The sequence below is a fragment of the Watersipora subatra genome, chromosome 9 (genome assembly GCF_963576615.1).
Source record: "Watersipora subatra chromosome 9, tzWatSuba1.1, whole genome shotgun sequence".
NCBI lineage: Eukaryota > Metazoa > Bryozoa > Gymnolaemata > Cheilostomatida > Watersiporidae > Watersipora > Watersipora subatra.
Window position 1 is genome coordinate 60,878,701 of NC_088716.1, and position 21,333 is coordinate 60,900,033.

The following is a 21,333-nucleotide window of genomic DNA, read 5'->3' on the forward strand; positions in this document are numbered from 1 at the left end:
GTGCTGCAAGCATTTTTGGAATTATTTGACCGCAGTGTTGCGTGTTGCGTAATGTGTGGAGGTAGATAGAAAATTAAAGCTATGACATATCTCTCAGCGAGTCAAACCAATCCTGGCTGTAATCCTACCTTTCTTGGTCTGTCATGCTATTAAGTAGGCTTGAAGGATGATGGGGATCCATGTCAACATTGAATACTCGATCCTAGCCAACCCGCTTTCGCAAGTGAGGAATTTACCATGCATACCTTATAGCATGATGACCAGCAACACACCAGTCATTGGGGTTCTCATCATCTCGCCTCTGCCAATCAGGCCCCTTGTTTGCCAGAGAATCTTTTGTCCATGGTGATTTAATTGGTATATGTTTAGACTGCGATTTCTTTAAGGATATCGTCCTTATTGTGTTGACTTATTTATTGGAGGAATCGTCCTTATTGTGTTGACTTATTTATTGGAGGAATCGTCCTCATTGTGTTGACTTATTTATTGGAAGAATTGCAGCAAGAAAGGTAAACAGTCATAAAAGTCAACCACCACCTGTCATTGACTTGTGTGGTATGTTTGAGGGTATTCTGTTTATGTTTCTCTCAGTTTAAATGCAGTTTCAAGCTGGTGTTCTAGTGAGATGACCTCACTATAGGCAGTCATGAGTTATACTAGTTATGTATAGCTGCAGCTGCCGAGAGCCCTTGGTTTCTTGTGAAGCCTTTGGTGTTAAGAGGCTGCTGCATTGGTTGATGGGAGTCGATTCGTTCCACTAAATACTGAACATGGCTTGTCACCTAATGTACATAGACGGATGATTTAGTGATAGAGTGTCTAGAGATGCTTGGCCTCCTGCAATGCAAGAGGTGGCCAGGCAATTGTTGACATACCAGCGTTCATTGATTAATGCAACATCGATAATAGACCTTGTATTGGCTACTGGCCAGTACCTTATTGTCAGCTAACATTCCTTTGCATTGAAAGATAATCACCCAGTTTACATGTGAATAAAGTGGAAATGCCTTTGGCCTACTGGTACTGGTCATTGCAAGTCGAGGGAACATGTTTGCTTCAGTGTCTATCAGCCTTTGAGATGGTTATGCTATGAGGCTAAGCTAGTTTTATAGTGAATTGTCAAGAAAAATACTAGCGTACATACCTGGGCCATACCTTCAAATGCATAGATGAAATGCATAGTCGATGCGTAGTGTAGATGTTTGCTGTGGCCACACACACACTGGTGTTCCTAAACCGTGTACCACATAGACAAATCGATTGACCATTGAAAATTGGTCTCAGTTTGAAGCATTAATAGGCATCCTTGCTGTATTTGCCATAACCTCTGCTTTTTTTGTTATATGGCAGTTTATTTGGTACCATCATGCTATAGATAGTATTTGAAGAAAACATTTTTACTAAAGGCTGATGCAGACTGGAGGCGAAATTAGAGGCATTGCAAGCGCTAGCACGAGCATTGACCTCACCATAATAGTTTTGCAAAGCGCACTAGAGACGGCAAACGTGAACATTATCATTTGTCCTCGACTTTTATACAAATCAATTATTAAGATGACCCTTTCAATATACATTGTGTATTTTTAGTAGTTATAGTTGTAGTGCGTCCTCGAGTTATGATAACCAGGTTATACGATTGTTCTCGTCCTGCTATGTAGAACATGCCAATTTTTCATTCTCTCCGCACGAAATGTTTTTTGCCATACGAAATCAACAAAAGTTTCTCTCAATTCAAATTTGGCAGTCGGTGTGCTGATCATGTCGGAATAAGAAATATGCCGATATGCTCGTCACTGTAATCTCACTAGCAATGAGTGAAAGAGATACGATGCTCTACTGGCGTCCAGTTCGGTGCTATTAATTATTAGTTACAGTAATTGTATTGTAAAATCGAAACCGGAAACAGATAGCGGATGAAATTTTAACGATGAAAAAGTTGAAGTTCAGTAAAATGATCAATAATACATACTAAAACATATCTTCAAGTTTGTGTTTAGTAAGCTAAACTCACTCAAGTTAAATTCAACATTTTATACGTCTGCCTCGAAAGTAAGAACTCCCTGCGATATTTACTGCACATATTATTATGTATGTTACATTATACTGCATATCTTAACCACTAAATACACTAAAGTTATTGTAGGTAACTATAGTTACTAAGGTCCACTGTACTTTCATTTGTAATATACGTTTTCAATTTAAATGTGCATAATATTAATTTAAGGTGACCGAGTTTTTATTTGAAGTCAAAATACTTTCTTATGGCTGTCATATACAAAACAGCAGGCGTGAATGTCAACATTTCTAATACACATGAATATTTTAGAGAGTTGGTTCCATATTTCACCAGTAGGCTATGCTTTGGCATTACAGATAGCTGGCATTCATGGCGGACTAATTAAAATTTTTAAGTGGCTTTACCGTGTAGAATGTCTGTCTGCTGGTGGTATACCCTCCAGGAATCTGTATAACCACCATATTTCAGCTGAGCTAGTTGAGATGGTAGAGGTTTTTAAAATAATACATGATGCATTTCTATTATAGAAATAACAGGCATTAGTGAATGTTGATAAGAATGCTTCAGCATGGTCCCCAAAATCCATCACACACCGAGATGCCATGGGGAGTGGTGTGGTATGTGCTTTACTGAGAATCCATTTCTAGACTTAATGAACAGGTCTACAAACACTCTGTACTTTTTGTGATGGTTTGGCTTTGTTATAATGTGCGCGATCTGAATCGTACAAGCCTCATAAATGATGGGTTTGTATCCGCTGCTAAGAAGTATCATTACGAAAATTTTGCCCAAGATCTTTAGCAAAATTTAACATTGGTGTAATGAAATTAAATACGTGTATTATTTCTAGCCATTTCTTAAAAAATATTTCTAGTAAACATCAGGCCCAGACTTCTTTGTTTTCAAGGTGTAATAGATAATTACCTCAACAGATGTGTCACGACTATAAAAACAGGTACATTTTTAATAAATACTAATGCTTTTTCCAGTCTTTGGCTGCTGGGATGAATAAGCTTGAGAGCTGCTGCTGCGGGCGTTGGAGCGCGTTCCATTAGCGATTGGCGTGGCTGGGACTACGACTAATTTAGGTTCCGGAATGTGCACTAATTTTGTCTAACGTTTTTGCATTCTTGGTTCATCTTGGTCAACTGTCGTCTCTAGAACTGGTCAGTAGAGCAGCAGTCTTTGTCCTGAGCAGTATGGCTCAATAAGCTCACCATTATTGGTGATAAATTTTCTAAGTTTATAAAGTTGTTCTTTTAAAAGTTCTCAAGTCTACAATATTTTCAAGTCTATTTTACCAAGACAAGCCACGGAAGGCAACAAGGTCAGTTTTTGCTTATTAATTAGTGAATTCCATTTTTAGCAAACTGTTAAACTTTTACACACATTAAGATTTGTTACATTCACTGTCTATTTCTCATTTTATGTTTATTTCACAATTTATGGCTAATTCTATACATTTGAGTTGCCTCTAAAACATTTGAATCACTTTGTATATTTTACACTGTTATTAATAATTGCAACTGTTTTATATTAATGTACATGTCATGCAATTCGCATTGCAGACTTCACGTTGAGCCAGTTGGGTTAAATAAAGTCTCATGAACCACAACTACTCATCAGTAAAGCTAGCTCTCCATTACGGCTTGTCGCCCTAGATAGCGCCTGTCGCTACAGTGAAGTCTTGACCTCTACCATTGGAGAGTCAAGTTTACAAAGTCAAAGTGAAGTTCAAGTCTACAAAGTCAAGGTAAAGCTCAAGCTTACAAAGTCAAAGTAAAGTACAAGCCAAGTCCTTAGAGTCAAGTAAAGCGCTGAAAGGAAAATACTGAAGGAACCTGTGAAGACAAGTAACGTATCAATATTGAACTGAAGTAAATAGAATATCTACAATATTTTCTTTAGTTCCATGTGTGGCTTTATCAACCATTTTTAGCTTGGTATTGTGTATTGCCTTGGTTAATTTCTACAAGTCTGCTCGTTATTGTAAACTGAGTAGTTCTAGCTGAAGTACAGTTGACAGTAGTTTAAATTTAAATTCACAATTTTTACAAGCAAATTTGGTGCACATCAAGCGGCTCCTTTGATTGTCCGGTCTCTGCTCGGTAATTGTTTGTGGGGTCGCCGTCCTTTGTGCGCGCCGCAGTGCAATTCCTAATAATCTCATCAAGTAGCTATTTAGCTGATTGCCAATTTTTGTCATCCTTCCTCTAGGCTATATTCACATGTAACTACTGTATTAGATGGGCACGCATGGGTAGGTGCCATCGTTATTGTCTTACTGGCTTTAATTATTAAAGGGCTAGTTTTGTTTATTTTCATAGTTGGCCTAGTTGAAAGTTAACTCATAATTTTGTTCTCTGATATGGCGTCAGAGGACGAATCAAATCATCAAACTAATATGCAATCACTTGAAAGGTCTGATACAGATGTAGTTTCCAGGCGTGAGTCTGTACGCCTAAAGCTTATGCATTTGAATAATGAAGTAGCTCAAGCTATAGTTGAGGAATTTGAGCATATGGACCATTTTTTCGGTCAAGCTGAAGCTCACACAAGAGAGCAAATAGAGCAATATAGTGCCACTGTTGATGCCAATTTGGAAACTATTGAAGCAAACTATAATGAGTTAGATAGATTGACTGAGAATAAAACAGATTTAGAAACAATCAAAAATATGTTTGATTTGTGTACAAGCAAAATCGCCGTGAACCGACAGAAGCTTACAGTGCTACTAGAGGAGATGGACCAACCTAAACAAGATGATGAGGAAGATCTTCAAGAGGCGTCTGCTACCTTTGCTACTCACATGGAAAAGTTTAATCAACTGCTGTCCCGAATGAGAGAAAGAGAAGCTAATACCATAACTGAAGCAACACCTTCAGCTTATAGCCGGCCAACTGTTATGCCTACACGCACCAACAACGCAGAAGTCAATGTGGAATCCTATAACAGTATTGGAGCTCAAGATACAGGTCTACAAGTCGTAAAAGATCTCACAACTAGTCTTATTGCTTCAATGAGAGCAACAAAGAGGCAGTCTCTGGCACCTGCTGTGTACCATGGTGATCCCATTACCTTCACAGAATGGGAAATGGATTTTGACGCTTACGTGGAGACTGAAGGTTTGACAAATATTGAACCCCTCCGTCACCTTAAAAGGTTTGTGTCTGGTAAGGCTTACGATGCCATCAGCGGGCATTTCTTAACTAATACACTATCTGCATACTATGATGCAAGAGCAGTGCTGAAGGATAGATTTGGAAACAAACACAGCGTAAGCAGAGCACTACGTAAAAAGCTGTCGGAATTCAGCAAGATAGGACCCAAAAATAGTTCTTTGCTTAGGGAATATGCTGACTTGCTGGCACATGTTAGATCTGCTATGAGCGATGTTACCCAGCTAAACATCTTAGATGATAGCGAGGAGAATGAGAAACTAGTTGCAAAGCTACCCGATTTCATGATTAGAAGTTGGGTAAAAACAGTCAAGGAAAGACGTCAAGCCAGGAAGCCGTATCCTGACTTCAAAGAATTCACATCATTTGTTATTGACCATGCGGAGATCATGGAAGAGCCGTTGATGCAGTTGACAAGCATGAATTTGAAAGACAAACCCAAACAACAAAGAATCTACCCTAGTGCTCGAGTTAGTGCTCTTGCAACATCTACTGGTTACGCTAACTCTTGCATTTGCTGCAAGAAGCCTCATGCAACAGCTGAATGCTACACACTGAGAGATATGAAGGCGGCCCAACAAGAAGCCTTTGTTAAACAGCATCGTCTATGCTTTGGATGCTTGGGTTCCTCAGATCACAGATCTAAAGAATGTCCAAAAAGAGCAACCTGCAAGAAGTGTCAGAAAAGACACCCCACCGCCTTACACAGAGAACCTCATGAATGGGAGCGGAAAAGGAGTACAGATACAAAGGCTCCAGAAACTCAAACTAGCACTTCATGTGGGATGAAAATGGAAACAAAGCCCAACAAGCAAAACATAAGCACTCTAAAAGAAACACAAGGAAACACTCCTCGAGAGGATTCTTTGCAGAAAACAAGGAAGCTTGATGTCAAGTTCACAAGTTGTGCAGAGAAAGGGCTAAATATGATTCTTCCTGTTTATGTTTCTTCGCAGTTTGATCCACAGAAAGAGGTACTTATATACGCTATGTTAGATTCACAGTCGGACAGCACATTTCTCACAACAGACGTTGGAGGCATGCTGAACACAGATACAACAATAGAAGATGTACAGATGGAAACTCTAAATGGATCGACACTTGAGAAGATCAATTTACACCACAATATTTTAGTTAGGGGTTTCCACGAATGTACCAAGCTAAGCATAGCAGCTTACGCTTGGAATGACTTCTCATGTGACAAAGACCAGATACCCACTAGAGATAATCTGGCCAAGTATGAACATCTCGTCGAAATCTCTAAGTTTCTTCCTCCCCTGCTTGATATACCAGTGGCTATGCTGATTGGGCGAGACTGTTCCGATGCCTTTGCACCGATAGAGACAATACGTGGACAGAAAGGACAACCATTTGCTGAGAAAACAGTTCTAGGATGGACAGCTATGGGCAGTGGTAAAAGACAAAATGGTCGTAAAACACCAAGAGTATCAGTGAATGCCTGCAACACATTTGCAAAGATACTATCTGATGATAGTGACACGCTAAGCTCTCAAGATGACATAAAGTTCATGAAGATTTTGAGTACAGGAACTGTACAAAGAAATGATGGGTACTTTCAGATGCCATTACCCTTTAGATCGCGGCCCAAATTACCTAACAATCGTTTGCAAGCTCTTGGTCGCTTAGCCTCTTTGACCAACAAGTTCAAAACTGACCCCTCCTACAAGGAGAAGTATACCGAGTTTATAAATGAACTCATACAAAAAGGTCATGCAGAAGAAGTGCACGAAAGTAACAAGCCTGAATCTGGAGAAATGTGGTACATACCACATTTTTCTGTGAAACATCCCCGTAAGCACAAGCTCAGAGTAGTTTTTGACTGCAGTGCCACTTATGCAAACACCTCTATAAACCAACATCTTTTGCAGGGACCTGACCATATAAATAGTCTAGTTGGTATCCTCAGCAGATTTCGTCAGGAATGTATAGCATTGACCTGTGACGTAGAAAAAATGTTTTATAACTTCTATGTAAAGCCAGAAGATAGGGACTTTCTCAGATTTCTCTGGCAAGATGAATCCGGAAATGTCAAAGATTACCGGATGACTGTGCATCTTTTTGGAGCAGTTTCGTCCCCAGCTGTGGCAACATACGGACTTCGCAAGTTAGCACAGAAAAACAAAGCGACACAGCCTATGGCATCTACGTTCATTGAAAGAAACTTTTACGTAGATGATGGAGTAACAAGCGTAGAGGACGCCAGCAAAGCCAGAAAACTGATTGAAGAAAGCCGAGAGCTTTGCTCCTTGGGCAACTTGCGACTACATAAGTTTCTTTCAAACAAACAGGAAGCCCTGACTGACCTCCCGGAGTCAGAATGCATAGAGATCCAAAGCCTATTTGAAGGAAAGATTTCAACTCACAGAACACTTGGACTTGAATGGGCAATTAACACAGATGAATTTACATTTAGCAGCCAGCTACAAGACAAACCTTCAACAAGAAGAGGCATATTGTCTGTGATATCACAGATATATGATCCGCTTGGATTTCTCTCTCCATATGTTTTGTCTGGAAAGAATATCTTACAGAAAGCAAACAGTGCAGAAACAGACTGGGATGAGCCTGTCTCCTCTGAGATAGCCAAAGAGTGGCAAGAATGGAAGTATCAGCTCTCTTTGCTAGAGTCCATTACAATCCCTCGATGCATCAAGCCTCCAAGCTTTGGCAAAGTGATCAAAACTGAGCTACACCACTTTGCGGATGCCAGCTTCAATGGCATAGGAGCCTGTTCGTACATAAAGATGACAAACCACAAAAACGAAATTTCTACTGGACTCCTGATGGCGAAATCTAGAGTAGTACCATCCAAAGGAAAAGTCACCATTCCTAGATTGGAGTTGCAAGCAGCATTGCTGGCTACTCGACTTAGTAAGACACTGAAACACGAGTTAGATCTTAAAATTGATGAGGAGCATTATTGGTCAGACTCTCAAATTGTGCTCAGCTACATAGCCAATGACTCCAAGAGATTTCAGACATATGTAGCAAACCGAGTTCATGAAATTAGAGAACACTCACAAGTCACTCAGTGGCACCATATAGCCGGGGAGCACAATCCAGCGGACATAGCGTCCAGAGGGATAGAATGCCACAAACTAATGAAGAGTATCTGGTTCCATGGGCCTGAGTTCTTAAAAGAAAAACAAACATATCCTTCAGCTAACCAGTCTGATTTCCAAGCGAGACTCAGTCAAACAGATCCGGAAGTGAGAAGAATTAACAAATGCGACACAAAAATGAAACGACCTAATCCAGTGCTCAAGCTCATAGAGCACTTCAGTACCAAAATTCGACTTCTACGAGTTGTTGGAACACTTCAAAAGATGGTACGCAACAAATCATGGAAACTGGAACCACTAGAGGCAGTCGACTTAAGAAAGGCTGAAAACCTAGTCATTCAAGTGACTCAGCAGGAATACCTTTCAGCTGAACTAAATGCAATCAGCACTGGAAACGCTGTGTCAAAAGGCAGTGCTCTTCGTCAACTGAACCCATTCATCAACAAAGATGGTATTTTATGCGTCGGTGGAAGAGCTGAAAAGTCTCCATTACTAAGCTACACAGAGAAACACCCAATTATCATGCCTAAACACAGTCTTTTTGCTAGACATATAGTCCAAGATGTCCATAATAAGACACACCATCTTGGTAGGTCATACACGCTGACTGCAATACGTCAAGCTGGATTTTGGTTGGTCGGTGGGACCAAGTTGGTCAAAGAGATGGTCGGCAAATGTGTGACATGCCGCACACTACGAGGAAAAAGCTCTTCTCAGCAGATGGGAGACTTGCCGTTAGAAAGAACTGGAAAGTATCCCCCCTTTATGCATACTGGTATGGACTGCTTTGGGCCTTTTGAGGTTAAAGAAAGGCGTACTGAGCTGAAGAAGTATGGTCTAGTCTTTACCTGTCTATATACCAGAGGAATACATATTGAGCTTTTGGATGACTTATCGACCAATGCATTTCTGAATGCATTGCGTTGTTTTATATCTATTCGAGGACATGTGAAAACCCTGTACAGTGACAATGGCACCAACTTTATTGGAGCAAAAAATGAATTGGACAAGCAACTTAAAAATATGGTAGACAACGAAGCTAAGCAAATTCTAGCAAACATGCAAATAAACTTCATCATGTCAACCCCAACAGCTAGCCATCAAGGTGGTGTTTGGGAGCGACAAATTCGCACCATTCGATCTATTTTAGACGATGTCTTTTACAAACACAAAGGCAGATTCGATACTGCCATGCTACGAACGGCATTTTGTGAGGTGATGGCAACGGCTAACAGCAGGCCTCTATCTTTAGTTGATGTCAACGATCCGGAAGAGCTGCCAATCACTCCGAACGCTTTGCTAACTGGAAAGCCAGAACCAACACCGCCACCCCCAGGCGAGTTTACAACGGAGTCATATGCTAAAGCTAGATGGAAAGAAGTACAATGTTTGGCGGAGGCATTCTGGCAAAAGTGGAAGGTCACTTACTTCGATGAGATTACCAAGCGTCAAAAGTGGGCCGATATTAAGGTGAACCTTGCCAAGGGTGATGTGGTACTCTTGGTCGAGCACGATATGCCCAGAAATCACTGGAGAAAAGCTATAGTGGAAGAAACCTATCCAGGATCAGACGGTCTTGTTAGAAAGGTGTCAGTTCGATTAGCGTCAAAGTTCCTCTCCAGCGAAGGAAAGCCGATGGAAAAAAGAACAATTCTACATAGACCTGTTCAGAAACTAGTTAAACTGGAATAGATTATGCTTATACTGTTATACTTGTATTTTATGCTATTACTTTTATCCCCCATCTATGCTGAATGTGCACCGTCGAATTTGGCAGCACATTTTTTGTTTTATCACATATTCATATCACTTTATACTACTTTCTGCTTACCCTTACCTTCATGTATGTTTCACAATATATCGCTTTCAGGTAGTATGTTTTATGCTTTCAACATAATCCTTAAAATGTGGTGAAATGTGGACAGTAGTATTTTTTAGCTTGCTTGTAATAGTTAATTTCCTAGAGTAAATTAAGGTGGGAGTGTAATGAAATTAAATACGTGTATTATTTCTAGCCATTTCTTAAAAAATATTTCTAGTAAACATCAGGCCCAGACTTCTTTGTTTTCAAGGTGTAATAGATAATTACCTCAACAGATGTGTCACGACTATAAAAACAGGTACATTTTTAATAAATACTAATGCTTTTTCCAGTCTTTGGCTGCTGGGATGAATAAGCTTGAGAGCTGCTGCTGCGGGCGTTGGAGCGCGTTCCATTAGCGATTGGCGTGGCTGGGACTACGACTAATTTAGGTTCCGGAATGTGCACTAATTTTGTCTAACGTTTTTGCATTCTTGGTTCATCTTGGTCAACTGTCGTCTCTAGAACTGGTCAGTAGAGCAGCAGTCTTTGTCCTGAGCAGTATGGCTCAATAAGCTCACCATTATTGGTGATAAATTTTCTAAGTTTATAAAGTTGTTCTTTTAAAAGTTCTCAAGTCTACAATATTTTCAAGTCTATTTTACCAAGACAAGCCACGGAAGGCAACAAGGTCAGTTTTTTCCTTATTAATTTGTGAATTCCATTTTTAGCAAACTGTTAAACTTTTACACACATTAAGATTTGTTACATTCACTGTCTATTTCTCATTTTATGTTTATTTCACAATTTATGGCTAATTCTATACATTTGAGTTGCCTCTAAAACATTTGAATCACTTTGTATATTTTACACTGTTATTAATAATTGCAACTGTTTTATATTAATGTACATGTCATGCAATTCGCATTGCAGACTTCACGTTGAGCCAGTTGGGTTAAATAAAGTCTCATGAACCACAACTACTCATCAGTAAAGCTAGCTCTCCATTACGGCTTGTCGCCCTAGATAGCGCCTGTCGCTACAATTGGTATTAACGTATTTGTATTAATGTTTGGATTAAATCCGTGTCTTGATTAATCCGTATCTCGATTGTATCAAATGGCCATATCCACTGATATGGTCATGGTCTATCCACTGATAATACACTCGTTAATACTAATAATACACTAATAATACACTTGGAAATTACATTGTGATCGCTTATCATTGAAAGTGCAGTGTAGCAAAATACTCATTTAAAAGTTTGAAGGGTCACAATAAATATTTGTTGCTTAAATCCAGCTATTGATGGATACTTTTCACGCCGACCTTGAAAGAGTCCCAATGAGTATAAAGAACCCGAAAGCACCCTTGATGATCAGCATGTATGTATTACCCAACTCCGTGATCTTCTGGAAAGCAGTATTCATCTATGTAGAACAAGAGAGTATGTTTTTGCCTTGAGTAGCATTGTACCAATTGTTAACCACTTCTTGCCTGATTTCTATGTCCAGGCATTCCTACTGTTTGGCAATGCCCATGCTCATCTCAATATTCTCAACAATTATCAATGAGATTTTTGCTTCCGTTTTGTGGAGTCAGGGCAAGTCTGTTTGGTATGCGCAAAGCATTAAGTGCCGATCATGTCTTCATTCGTGGGTCAATGAGCTCGGAATCATGTTGTGCGCTGTATTACATTGGTTCTAAACTATTATTACCAGACCAAATGCGCTATTAATAGTATTACCGAATGTAGCTTGCTATTGGTCTATCTTCTGATTTTTGAGGTTATAAAGTTGACCTGTCACCTACTAAGTCAAATAAAACTCAAGAGTACTCAGTTAAATGGTCCTTTACCTAACAATACCTACATGTGTAAGAGCTTATTCCAAAACCCATGACCAAGTCCTTACATACCACTCATCACAATACCAAAAATATTTGAAGCTTCGTACAGATCTGAATTACCATAGAAAAAATGTCTCAAGGTTTGTTATTTTTCTTGTCATGAAAATCCTTATTTTTAGGCTATTGTAGGATATTTAATATTCACCATTTGATCAATTTTTGTCAAAATCAAATCAAGTCATGAAATCAAAAAAGGATTTCGTGTTAGCTCAGAGCATTATAGTAAGCTCTAATTTGAAGCTCAGGTTTAAGATGGCTGTTTAGAGCTTACTCAACAAGTCAAACAGCTTCTTCTTGATTTTATATCTGATTGTTGACAAAGGATGATTGAATATTGAATGCGTGAGAGTTTCTTTAATTGAAGGTTGTTCTTAGAATGAAAAAGGTTTTTTCTATAAAAGTCTGTGAATGGCTAAACACAACCAAACTGAGCCACATGTCTCTGTAGCTTCACCTCTTTTGCCTAACATACGCCAAATGTCGGTAGTTTCCGACCCTGACTAAAAATGGTAGCTAATGCCCTCAGAAGAATCGTGTGATGCCGAAGTCCAAGAAATTTGTCTACTGACAAAGCCAGCTTCAAATGTTTAAACACCTTAAGCAGAACACTGTTGCATGAACAGGTTAGCTCATAAAAGCTACCAAGATACTGTCAGTTGTTGAAAGAAAATGGGCAAAAACACAAGTCAGGCTGAACGCTATAACAATAGCAAGGCTTGTGTTTACTACACCAAAGAAAAGACCTGAAGATATATATATATATGTATATATATAGATATATATATATATATATATATATATATCTTTATTACCAATTATCTGATGCATTGCAAACATTCAACAAAAATTATTTTACATTATTCCCTATTTAAAGAAATTACGTATTGTAACAATGCTTTATTTTTCCAGAGCCTGGAGATGTAGTCACAATTTGCTGTTGCCTGTCATAATGTATCATTTGAGTATTTGCCTTGTTTTAACTAAATGGGTTTTATGCTCATTTAGAAGCTAATCGGGATTAGGTTGGGATCTTTTTCTTCAATGTGGTATGTCCTTAAGATACTAAGTTCTAGCTAGGCTATAATGTTGCCATGTCATATTAGATACGTTCGCAATCATCGCAAAGTCTGACGAAGAATTCTGGGAGTAGCGTCGCTTTGTTATGGTAGTTTCCATCGCCATCAATCTTACAATGGTTGTGGACCAACCCCAGTTCTCTTATTCCATCTACTTCAGATACTTCCATTGGTAGAATGAGGAATGAGTTCAGTGGTCATCGCTGATACTCCTTGTGCTACCATATTCTCTATGCAGAGCTATTAGTTTCTAAGCAATCTTACTGATGTCTCTCATCTCTCAGCAAATATTTGAATACAGGGTGCAAAATTCAATTAACTTCTCAGAATGTATGTACAGATCAGTAGACCCCAATCTAATCAGGCCACATTCCTCGTGACAGATAACATTTGCTGTAGCAGTGGTGATAAAAGGATTTTGTGTTGGTTGCGTAATACCATCACCCTAAACTCCAGAGTTGTGGCATGCTTCTTATTGAAGTAAGGCCGTTCATGGCCTTATCATGTCTCAGATACTTGTAGTTGTTTCATATTTTCTTCAGATTGTTTTTGTTTGTCTTACTGCTACATGTTATTGAAATCATGCTACAAACATTCAGCGATGCTTGTTTATGTTGCGAACCAGTGTTTACTATATAGTAAGATTTAAAATCTTAAATATAAAAAGGCAGTTGCAAAAACTCGATCATTATTAAATGGCTGATGTCTAAAAATAGTTCCTGCCACTTTATGCTTATGTTGATAAATATGTGGAATCGTTAACAACGAAATGACGTGGTATCAGCAATCACTCATCTCATGAACTGAATGTTTCCACAATGACTATGTCCATGTTGGGAATTGTTTGCTTTGGATTGTATCTTACTCCTTGGAATGGTCAGGCCATGTGTGAAGATTGCAACTAGTGAGATTTCCCATGTAACGAAAAATGGTAGGAACGATGCTTTCTAGGTTACGAGGTAGTTCTGTCGACGACGATGTGCCATTTTTCATTCATGGCCAGGAGGCCGGATCTCAGGTAGCTGAAGAAAATGGTAAAATACTACATTATTGCGATAAAAACCGAACGGCGGCGCATCCAACCCACATTGCCCAATAATTGCTGACTTTCACATGGTTAGTTGCTAATCAGCAGTGCAGTCGAGATGGCCAGTTGGAGTGTATCCCTCAGGATGTCTCTAGGTTCCGCCCATCTGAATTAGCATAATTCTTTTAATTGGTCTTCTTCCAAATTAGTATTACAATGTGGCTATCAATCACTGGTTGTGGCAGTTATCATTCACGGGACGTGAATGATAACTGCCACAACCAGTGATGCAAGGCTGAAGTACTACATTGCCGAAGTAAAACCAAAGTAAAATTTGGCTTTACTGCAGCAATGTATTTCGGTTTGTCGCTGGAAGTTATGAGCCACACATTAAATAGTTTAGTGATTGTGCTTGGTTTACAATCATAAACATTCGGTTAATGCTTCAAAAATGCTGATCTATTCAGACCAGTATAAAAGACATTTGTTGGCTAAACACCTGCAACTTAGCGTGTCAACATGCTAGTCAAAATGAAGAAACGTCTGAAATACTCCTGCAAGTATAAACTCATTATGATGTTTTTAAGATTTTATCCAAGGCCCAAACATTTCTGGTTTCTTAACATTTCTAAGTCAATAGATTCTGGAAATATCATTTTGACATAATTATAAAATAATAGCCTCAATTCTATATACATCTGATATAATCCAGATTACGGCAGACCAGCTCGTAAATTGCTTTGCTACATAGAGCATTTGATGAAAACTCTCAAGCTGAGAATGCTCCTTGTTAGGCAGCGTCTAGTGCTAGGCAGTGTGATGATCTTGATATCATAGATGACGTTCATCAGCCACATAGTCTGGGAATGATGATGGAATATTTGAATTTGACAGTTAACTAACATTGGTATGCGAGACAACTTGAGTTGCTGTAAGTCATATACCATCTTCTCAGGTCACCCAAAATCTTGTCTGTCAATCTTTTTACTTGCCAAGCATTTTTATGGCTGATAATTTTGGTTTGGTTTGAAAGCTTTGTACTTGAATCGTACTTGCAAAATCCATTAACAGTATGAAGTCAAATGAAGAAGTTTTTATCGAGAATAAAGAAGAATGTCAAGAAGTTAAAGGAACTTATAAATGATGTGATACCGGCAGTTTTGTGTTTAAATTCTCATGTTTGTAGAGCCAGGTTGACCTGAGCCACTCAGCAGTTCATTTAAAAGAAACTTTGTTCTAGCACATACCACCAAGGTCTGCCGGTAGTCTAAGCAGTATGCCTCTGTTCCGTAGTTCGAATGGCAGTGTGGTTAACAACTCTTTCGGTAATTAAAGAGCTGAGTTTTTAGTTACCAAAAGAAATAGGATTGATATAGAGCACAGGCTAAGGAATATCAACCCGCCGTACTTAGCTGCCATTAGAAAAGTTCAATATTCTTCTTGTGACAGTTTAAAATTTTATTAGAGCTCAATAATTTTAAAACTTCTTAATCAGCTGCTTGTTGCTTTGTAATTGGAGGATCTCCACCATTGCTTCAACAGTAAACTCTGTCAAGGGATAGGCTGAACAAAACATATCTAGCATTTTTTTTTCATTACTTATCACAATAATGGCTTCAAATGCAAATTTTAGTTATATTTTTATTATGCCGTAAAGCTGTGTATTTTGTATCATCTCATAAATGTATGAGCTTGGGTAATGCAAAAGGTTCTTCTATGGCAAAAAAGCTGTGCATTGTTATAGTCATAAACACTGATATATGTAGACCGAAGTTGAAAAGTCTAAACTCTCAAACTTCCTAGTTGATATATCTCATGAGTCCGCTGCTCCTTGCTAAAAAATGTTTGCTTTTAGTTAGATTTTGAGGGCTTATGGATTCTCTACGAGTACCTGTAAGGGGTACTTGTGACAAGATATCGAAAAATAAATTCCTATCCTAGCATGTGATAAGCCTTGGTTGACTCATATCCATAAACTCAAGTTATCTTCCATTTGCTTCTTTCAGCATTGTCTGACCAACACAGTAATTATTCTATCGATGAAATGCAACGAGTCTAATGAAAATTTTCAGTTTGTACTGAACCCGTTTGTTGTCAGGCAAGCATTGGTTATTGTAACCTAAAATCATTAAAATATTGATCTCTGTATTCATCTATAGTCAGCTCGGGTATTGGGTACCCAAACAAGGCGAAACCTACCGTTTGACTCCTAAATTTATGGGTGGTACATAACTGGAATCTGAATACCTCACGTGTACCCAATTCCGCACCTTCCACGCTAGCCTTAGCAACTCTTAACTGGAGTCAGTGAAGTGCAGTGAAATGCTCTAAAGGTAGGGTCAGACGAAACAAAATTCTCACGAAATCGGCTAAATTTGGACGAAACGATTCGTACGAATTGACATTTGGACGAATTCGTCCATCGTTGGATGCGCACGATGAACGAATCCTGAATTGGACGAAACGTCAGAAATTCCTATGAATCGTTGTTTGATTGGTCGGTTAAAAAGGTTAGTTGAATGTTGAAGGTCGTTTTCTTTTGCGCATGTTTGTACTGAAGCAAATGATTGAGATGGAATCGGCTTCAACTTATCACCGCGTTCTGATTGGCTAGTTGAAAGTTAGTTTCGTACGAATCCGTGGTGGGGAAACTCCGTGTGGCAGGTCAGAAATTTCGTACCAATGGAATTTCCCAGATTAGTTGAAATTACACGATACGTGTGGCCTTACCTTTATGCTATACCTGATCTAATAAAATTACTAAAGAATATTGACTGGTTTCGTACTGTAAATTGTAATCAGCATTGTTTCTTAACACAAGCATAAAAACATCTCAACTGATCTCTTTCGACTTCATGGGTGCTCTATTGCATATCTTACCAAATTTGATCTTACCAAAATGACTTACACGCAAATGAAACCTACAACATCCATGGTTTATGTATTGATATTCATTAGAGGGCCCTTGATATTTGAACAGTATCGACCTACTGTGACGAAGTAGGGCCACAATATGTTCATGAAGTTTGGTGTCTCAATGGTAGCGTAGCTTTTATCCTCTAAAAATTTGTGGAAAGATTATAAAGTTGCTTATTGACAAATTGCACCGCCCACGCATGCTTATTTAGTATATGTGTATTGATTGTTGGTATTTCTCTTCCTCAGGTTTGGTTGGCCCCCCAGCAATACATTCCCCAGGAGGCAAGACTGAAAAACCAAAAAATGAGATACTGGCCACGAACAATGGAGCTATATCACCCCCACCACCTCTTCCTCCTAGGTCTCGGGTGCTAACTACACCTCCCCCACCACTACCTCCTCGTGAAGCTATCTCACAGGCTAGAGGCTCAGTTCGAGGAGCATCTCCTAGTCAGGCGGCTAGCACTGTCACTAGTCACTCAGCTGCCAACACGGTGCCATCTGCGACGCCCCCGTCCTCACTCGAACAGCTCGCTGAGCAAACTGGCTTGAGTACGCAAGAGATTCACTCAATTCTTCTCCAGCACAGCCAGAGTTTGCAGTCAACAAAACGGACTCAACCGGTTCCTCCGCCCCCAGCCCAGATGTCTCCATCGTATCACGAACAATATACTCCAAATATGGATCATCGCCAACACCAACCGACAGCGATCAACATGTCTTCTCAGTATCCAATAGCAGTGCCTCATCATAGGGAGCCGGCTAGTCCGATACAGAATGGCAATCAACCCCCTCCACCTAACTACTCATCTCCGCACTTGGTGAACGCTGCTACACCGCCACCTCCTTATAATACACATCATCAACCTTCTCCAGCTAGCAGTATCACCTCAGGTTCAAGTAATGACTACCTCCTAGTTAGTTATGGTGGATATCCACCTCCTCACACGGGAGAGTACCGAACACCTCCCTACCCCGAGTCGCCAAGCTCAGGTGAGAGCATCCTATGATATTGTATGCTTGTGTTTTGAACATTGGTATGTGCGAGGTCTTGCTGGCTTGCTCATTCTTCTTGTGCTCTGTGTGACTAATCGGTTGCAGTCTTCCTGCTGTAGTGCACCACAGTACTACAGATTTGTGCTTGGCTTTGATACGGCAGTTTGTAAAGCAGGGTTACACTCTTTCCCACGCCATCAATAAAGTAATACATCATATTAGAGACTCCCATTCTGTATATACATAATATAAAAAGGTTTTTCTATAATAATCAATATGGCAAGTGTATCTTTGAAGGAGGTATTACATGAGAATTCTATAAACTTTATAGCCTAATAATTTTTCCTTGCTTTCAATTGACAACAAAGTTTGGATTTTTTCCTCTGTCAGTCCGTTATCCGATCCGTTATCCAATCCGATGGTGCATTCACATTTGTGCATGTAAAAATATATATGTCAAATATTTTACCGTTTTCATATTTCTAGCGCAGCTGAAATGAGAGCTTCTGCATTTGCTGCTGTTGCAGTACTTATATAAACAAGTTTGAACTCTACAAAAGTTTAAGTAGTACAACTCTGCTGACTTTCACGCTGTCGTAATAGCAATATGAGTTATCGATAGACGAATTCCTTAGCAATGCGTGCCTGAAAAATTAGGCTATGTACCTACCTGTAAATGTGTAGATATTTGTGACGAAAAAAAAGCCATGTTTTATGGAAGCCCCTGACAAAACAAATGTTGCTCATAGAGTTAAGTTTTTTACTTAGCTTAAGGATTAGACTTGAGAGCGGCTCACATCTGTCATTGACCTACTGCCCGTGCGCTAGCGTGTCAACGATTGATTATAAACTGTTCAAGAAACATTTTACTCTGGTTCAAAATAGAGATGCCTGTTGTGTAATCATTTTCTCAAAATATGTTAACTAGCTTTGCTATCTCATGTTCCTGATGCAGGCAAAACATGATCATTGTTCTCCAAGTGTGCAATGCGAACATATAGAGGATTTCTAATGGGCCCCTGAATGTCACATTTTGAAATATCTAGCTGTTAAGTCACATTAACATTCATCAATGTTGTGACTGTGAAAAATGGTGTTTGATTTCAATAAGTAGTGGCCAGTCTTCGCGTCTGACACCTCATCCACTCAACAAGTTTGTACATTTGAAACCTGACTCTTTCGTCACAGGGTATGAATAAGTGAATAGAATCGGAAGTTAGAACGAATATTCTGTAGTGATCGCAAATAGGTGTGATTAGTAAGGCAATCCATCTGCTACCTAGTTAAGTCGGAACAAAAATACTGGTTCCTAGTCTAGATGAGTAATGTTTAAAATGGTCCAGGCTCGAGTAGCCCAACTTCACATGTTCATGTGTATGTGTAAAAGTTATTCAATAGCAAAATAGTTCTGGAACCCGAGGGTGTTTTTGGATTCCATAGGCGTACTCTGGAGAGGAACACGTCACAAAATATTTGGAAAAATATCTATCGCGCAGAAGGGTACTTTAGGAGCATACCCAAAGATTTGGAGCTATCTGCTACCTGTAGCTTTCAGAGATATGTGACCAGCACTATAATTACTCTACAGAAGACCGTGAATGAATTGAATAAAATATTGTTAACACTCAATGAACACGTTTGTTATGAGGCAATGAATGTTTATAATGTTTCTCATTGCCTGAAAACATTAAAATATAAAAATTGGTGCTACTGCTTTGCCTGATGCGTCATCACATATGCGCCTATCTACTATCCATGGATTATACTCTTAGCTATTGCGCTCCATCATCGTGTAATCCGATCTAAGTAAAACTGCTGTCATTTTTCAAAAAACTGGTGGGTAAGCGATAGATATCTGGTTGCCTCACGTGTATCTAATCGTGTACCCTTCACGCATAGAGGTTGCTTCATGTGTATCTAATCGTGTACTCCTTACTCGTAGGAAATCTGAAAGCACCCTAAGGGACTAGTTACAACACTTAGATAGGGTTCTTAATCTTTGATATTACAAGATCTTCGACGATCACAGAAAATTATAAAAATTTTGAAAATACTGTCAGGAAATTTCTGTCGCCTTGATTGATAAACTGCCTGATACATGTTTTTTGTGTTCCTCTGTTAACTTGTGGTTTGGCATGGGGTATTATTTTAGCTCCAGAGATGCCATGGATGTAGCCCATAAACTTCTCACGCTTCTTTGCTGTGATCTGGTGAAGGGCTGCTGGTGATGCGCTTGTTGTTTGCTTCCTTTATGCAGGTAGTTCATCTCCAGCTAGTCTACAAGGAAGCCATTATCTCCACCCAGCTGCACAGCATATGCATCCTGCACCCACTCCGATTCAAGCTTGGGAGACTAAACAAACATCTGTAATAACTCATTCAGCACGTAGCCAGGTGCTCCCTCGGCCCCATTTGCACACAGGTAAATGCCTGCCCCTCGGTTGTCTTTCTCCGTGGTTATTCCCTGAGTGGAAGTGACCACAACTATTAGCCGGGGCGAAAGGTGACTGACTGGATGCTGCTTAGTTATTCTCTCAGAAGCCCGGAAACAACAAAACTCACAAGTACCCATAGATGTAACCAGGCGGTTGCAGGTTGCCTGTGTTGGTGTATCTCACCTTCAGTGAACCTTAATAGCGGGTAGTCCCTGTTTAAATGTCACCAGTTAACAAAGTTTCTGGGACTTCATTGTCTTCTAGTCGAAATGTTACCTCGGAATGTATCATGTATCGTATGTATCCCCCTCCGCAATAATAAATGTAGAGTATTCGCTCATATCAACTGCATCTATGGAAGTTTTATCACTCTACATAAAGTGTTCTGGTGCTTCAGTAGGCAGTGTAGGAAAATGCTGAGACACATGGCCAGGCCAAGATGATGGTTGTATATGCTTCAATATTGGAATTAGTCATGGGCTTACTTATAATACAGATAGGTTAGCCTATTCATCCATGCATGAGAATACTTGTGGGTATTACTCATATCATCGGAGGGCATTGTCTGGCCTTAATATATTTCAATTTTGCTTTGCATGTGAGTTACTACCCATTTCTCAATTAGCTCCACCCCCAGCTGTCTTATATTTATTTTTTATTTCAATCAAGGCCTGAGAATAGCTGTAGAAAATTCTTGGCAAGGCGTGTGCGAAGATACCTGGAAGGGCTTTGAAATATTAGGGATGACTGTGCCATTGCACTAGCATGCTTTGGTAATTCATAATAATTTGGCACGGTCTGTTTCAGGTTTATTTGGCAATTTTATTCTTGTCCTATTAATATGTTGTCTCCTTGCTACGCATGGGACCGGGCATGTCTTACTCACACTCAC

At 39.4% G+C, this 21,333-nt stretch overlaps 1 protein-coding gene across 5 annotated transcripts in view; it reads left to right on the plus strand.

Moving 5' to 3' along the window:
• LOC137404544 (serine/threonine-protein kinase LATS1-like) overlaps window positions 1-21,333 on the plus strand; it is a 58,991-nt gene that overhangs the window by 15,713 nt on the left and 21,945 nt on the right. For 3 of the 5 annotated variants that reach the window (XM_068090767.1, XM_068090766.1, XM_068090768.1), the window contains 2 exons: window positions 17,257-18,003; window positions 20,264-20,428. In XM_068090767.1, coding sequence (XP_067946868.1) covers window positions 17,257-18,003; window positions 20,264-20,428 — 912 coding nt within the window. The remainder of the gene's footprint in view (window positions 1-17,256; window positions 18,004-20,263; window positions 20,429-21,333) is intronic. The other 2 variants (XM_068090769.1, XM_068090770.1) reach the window with 1 other exon arrangement.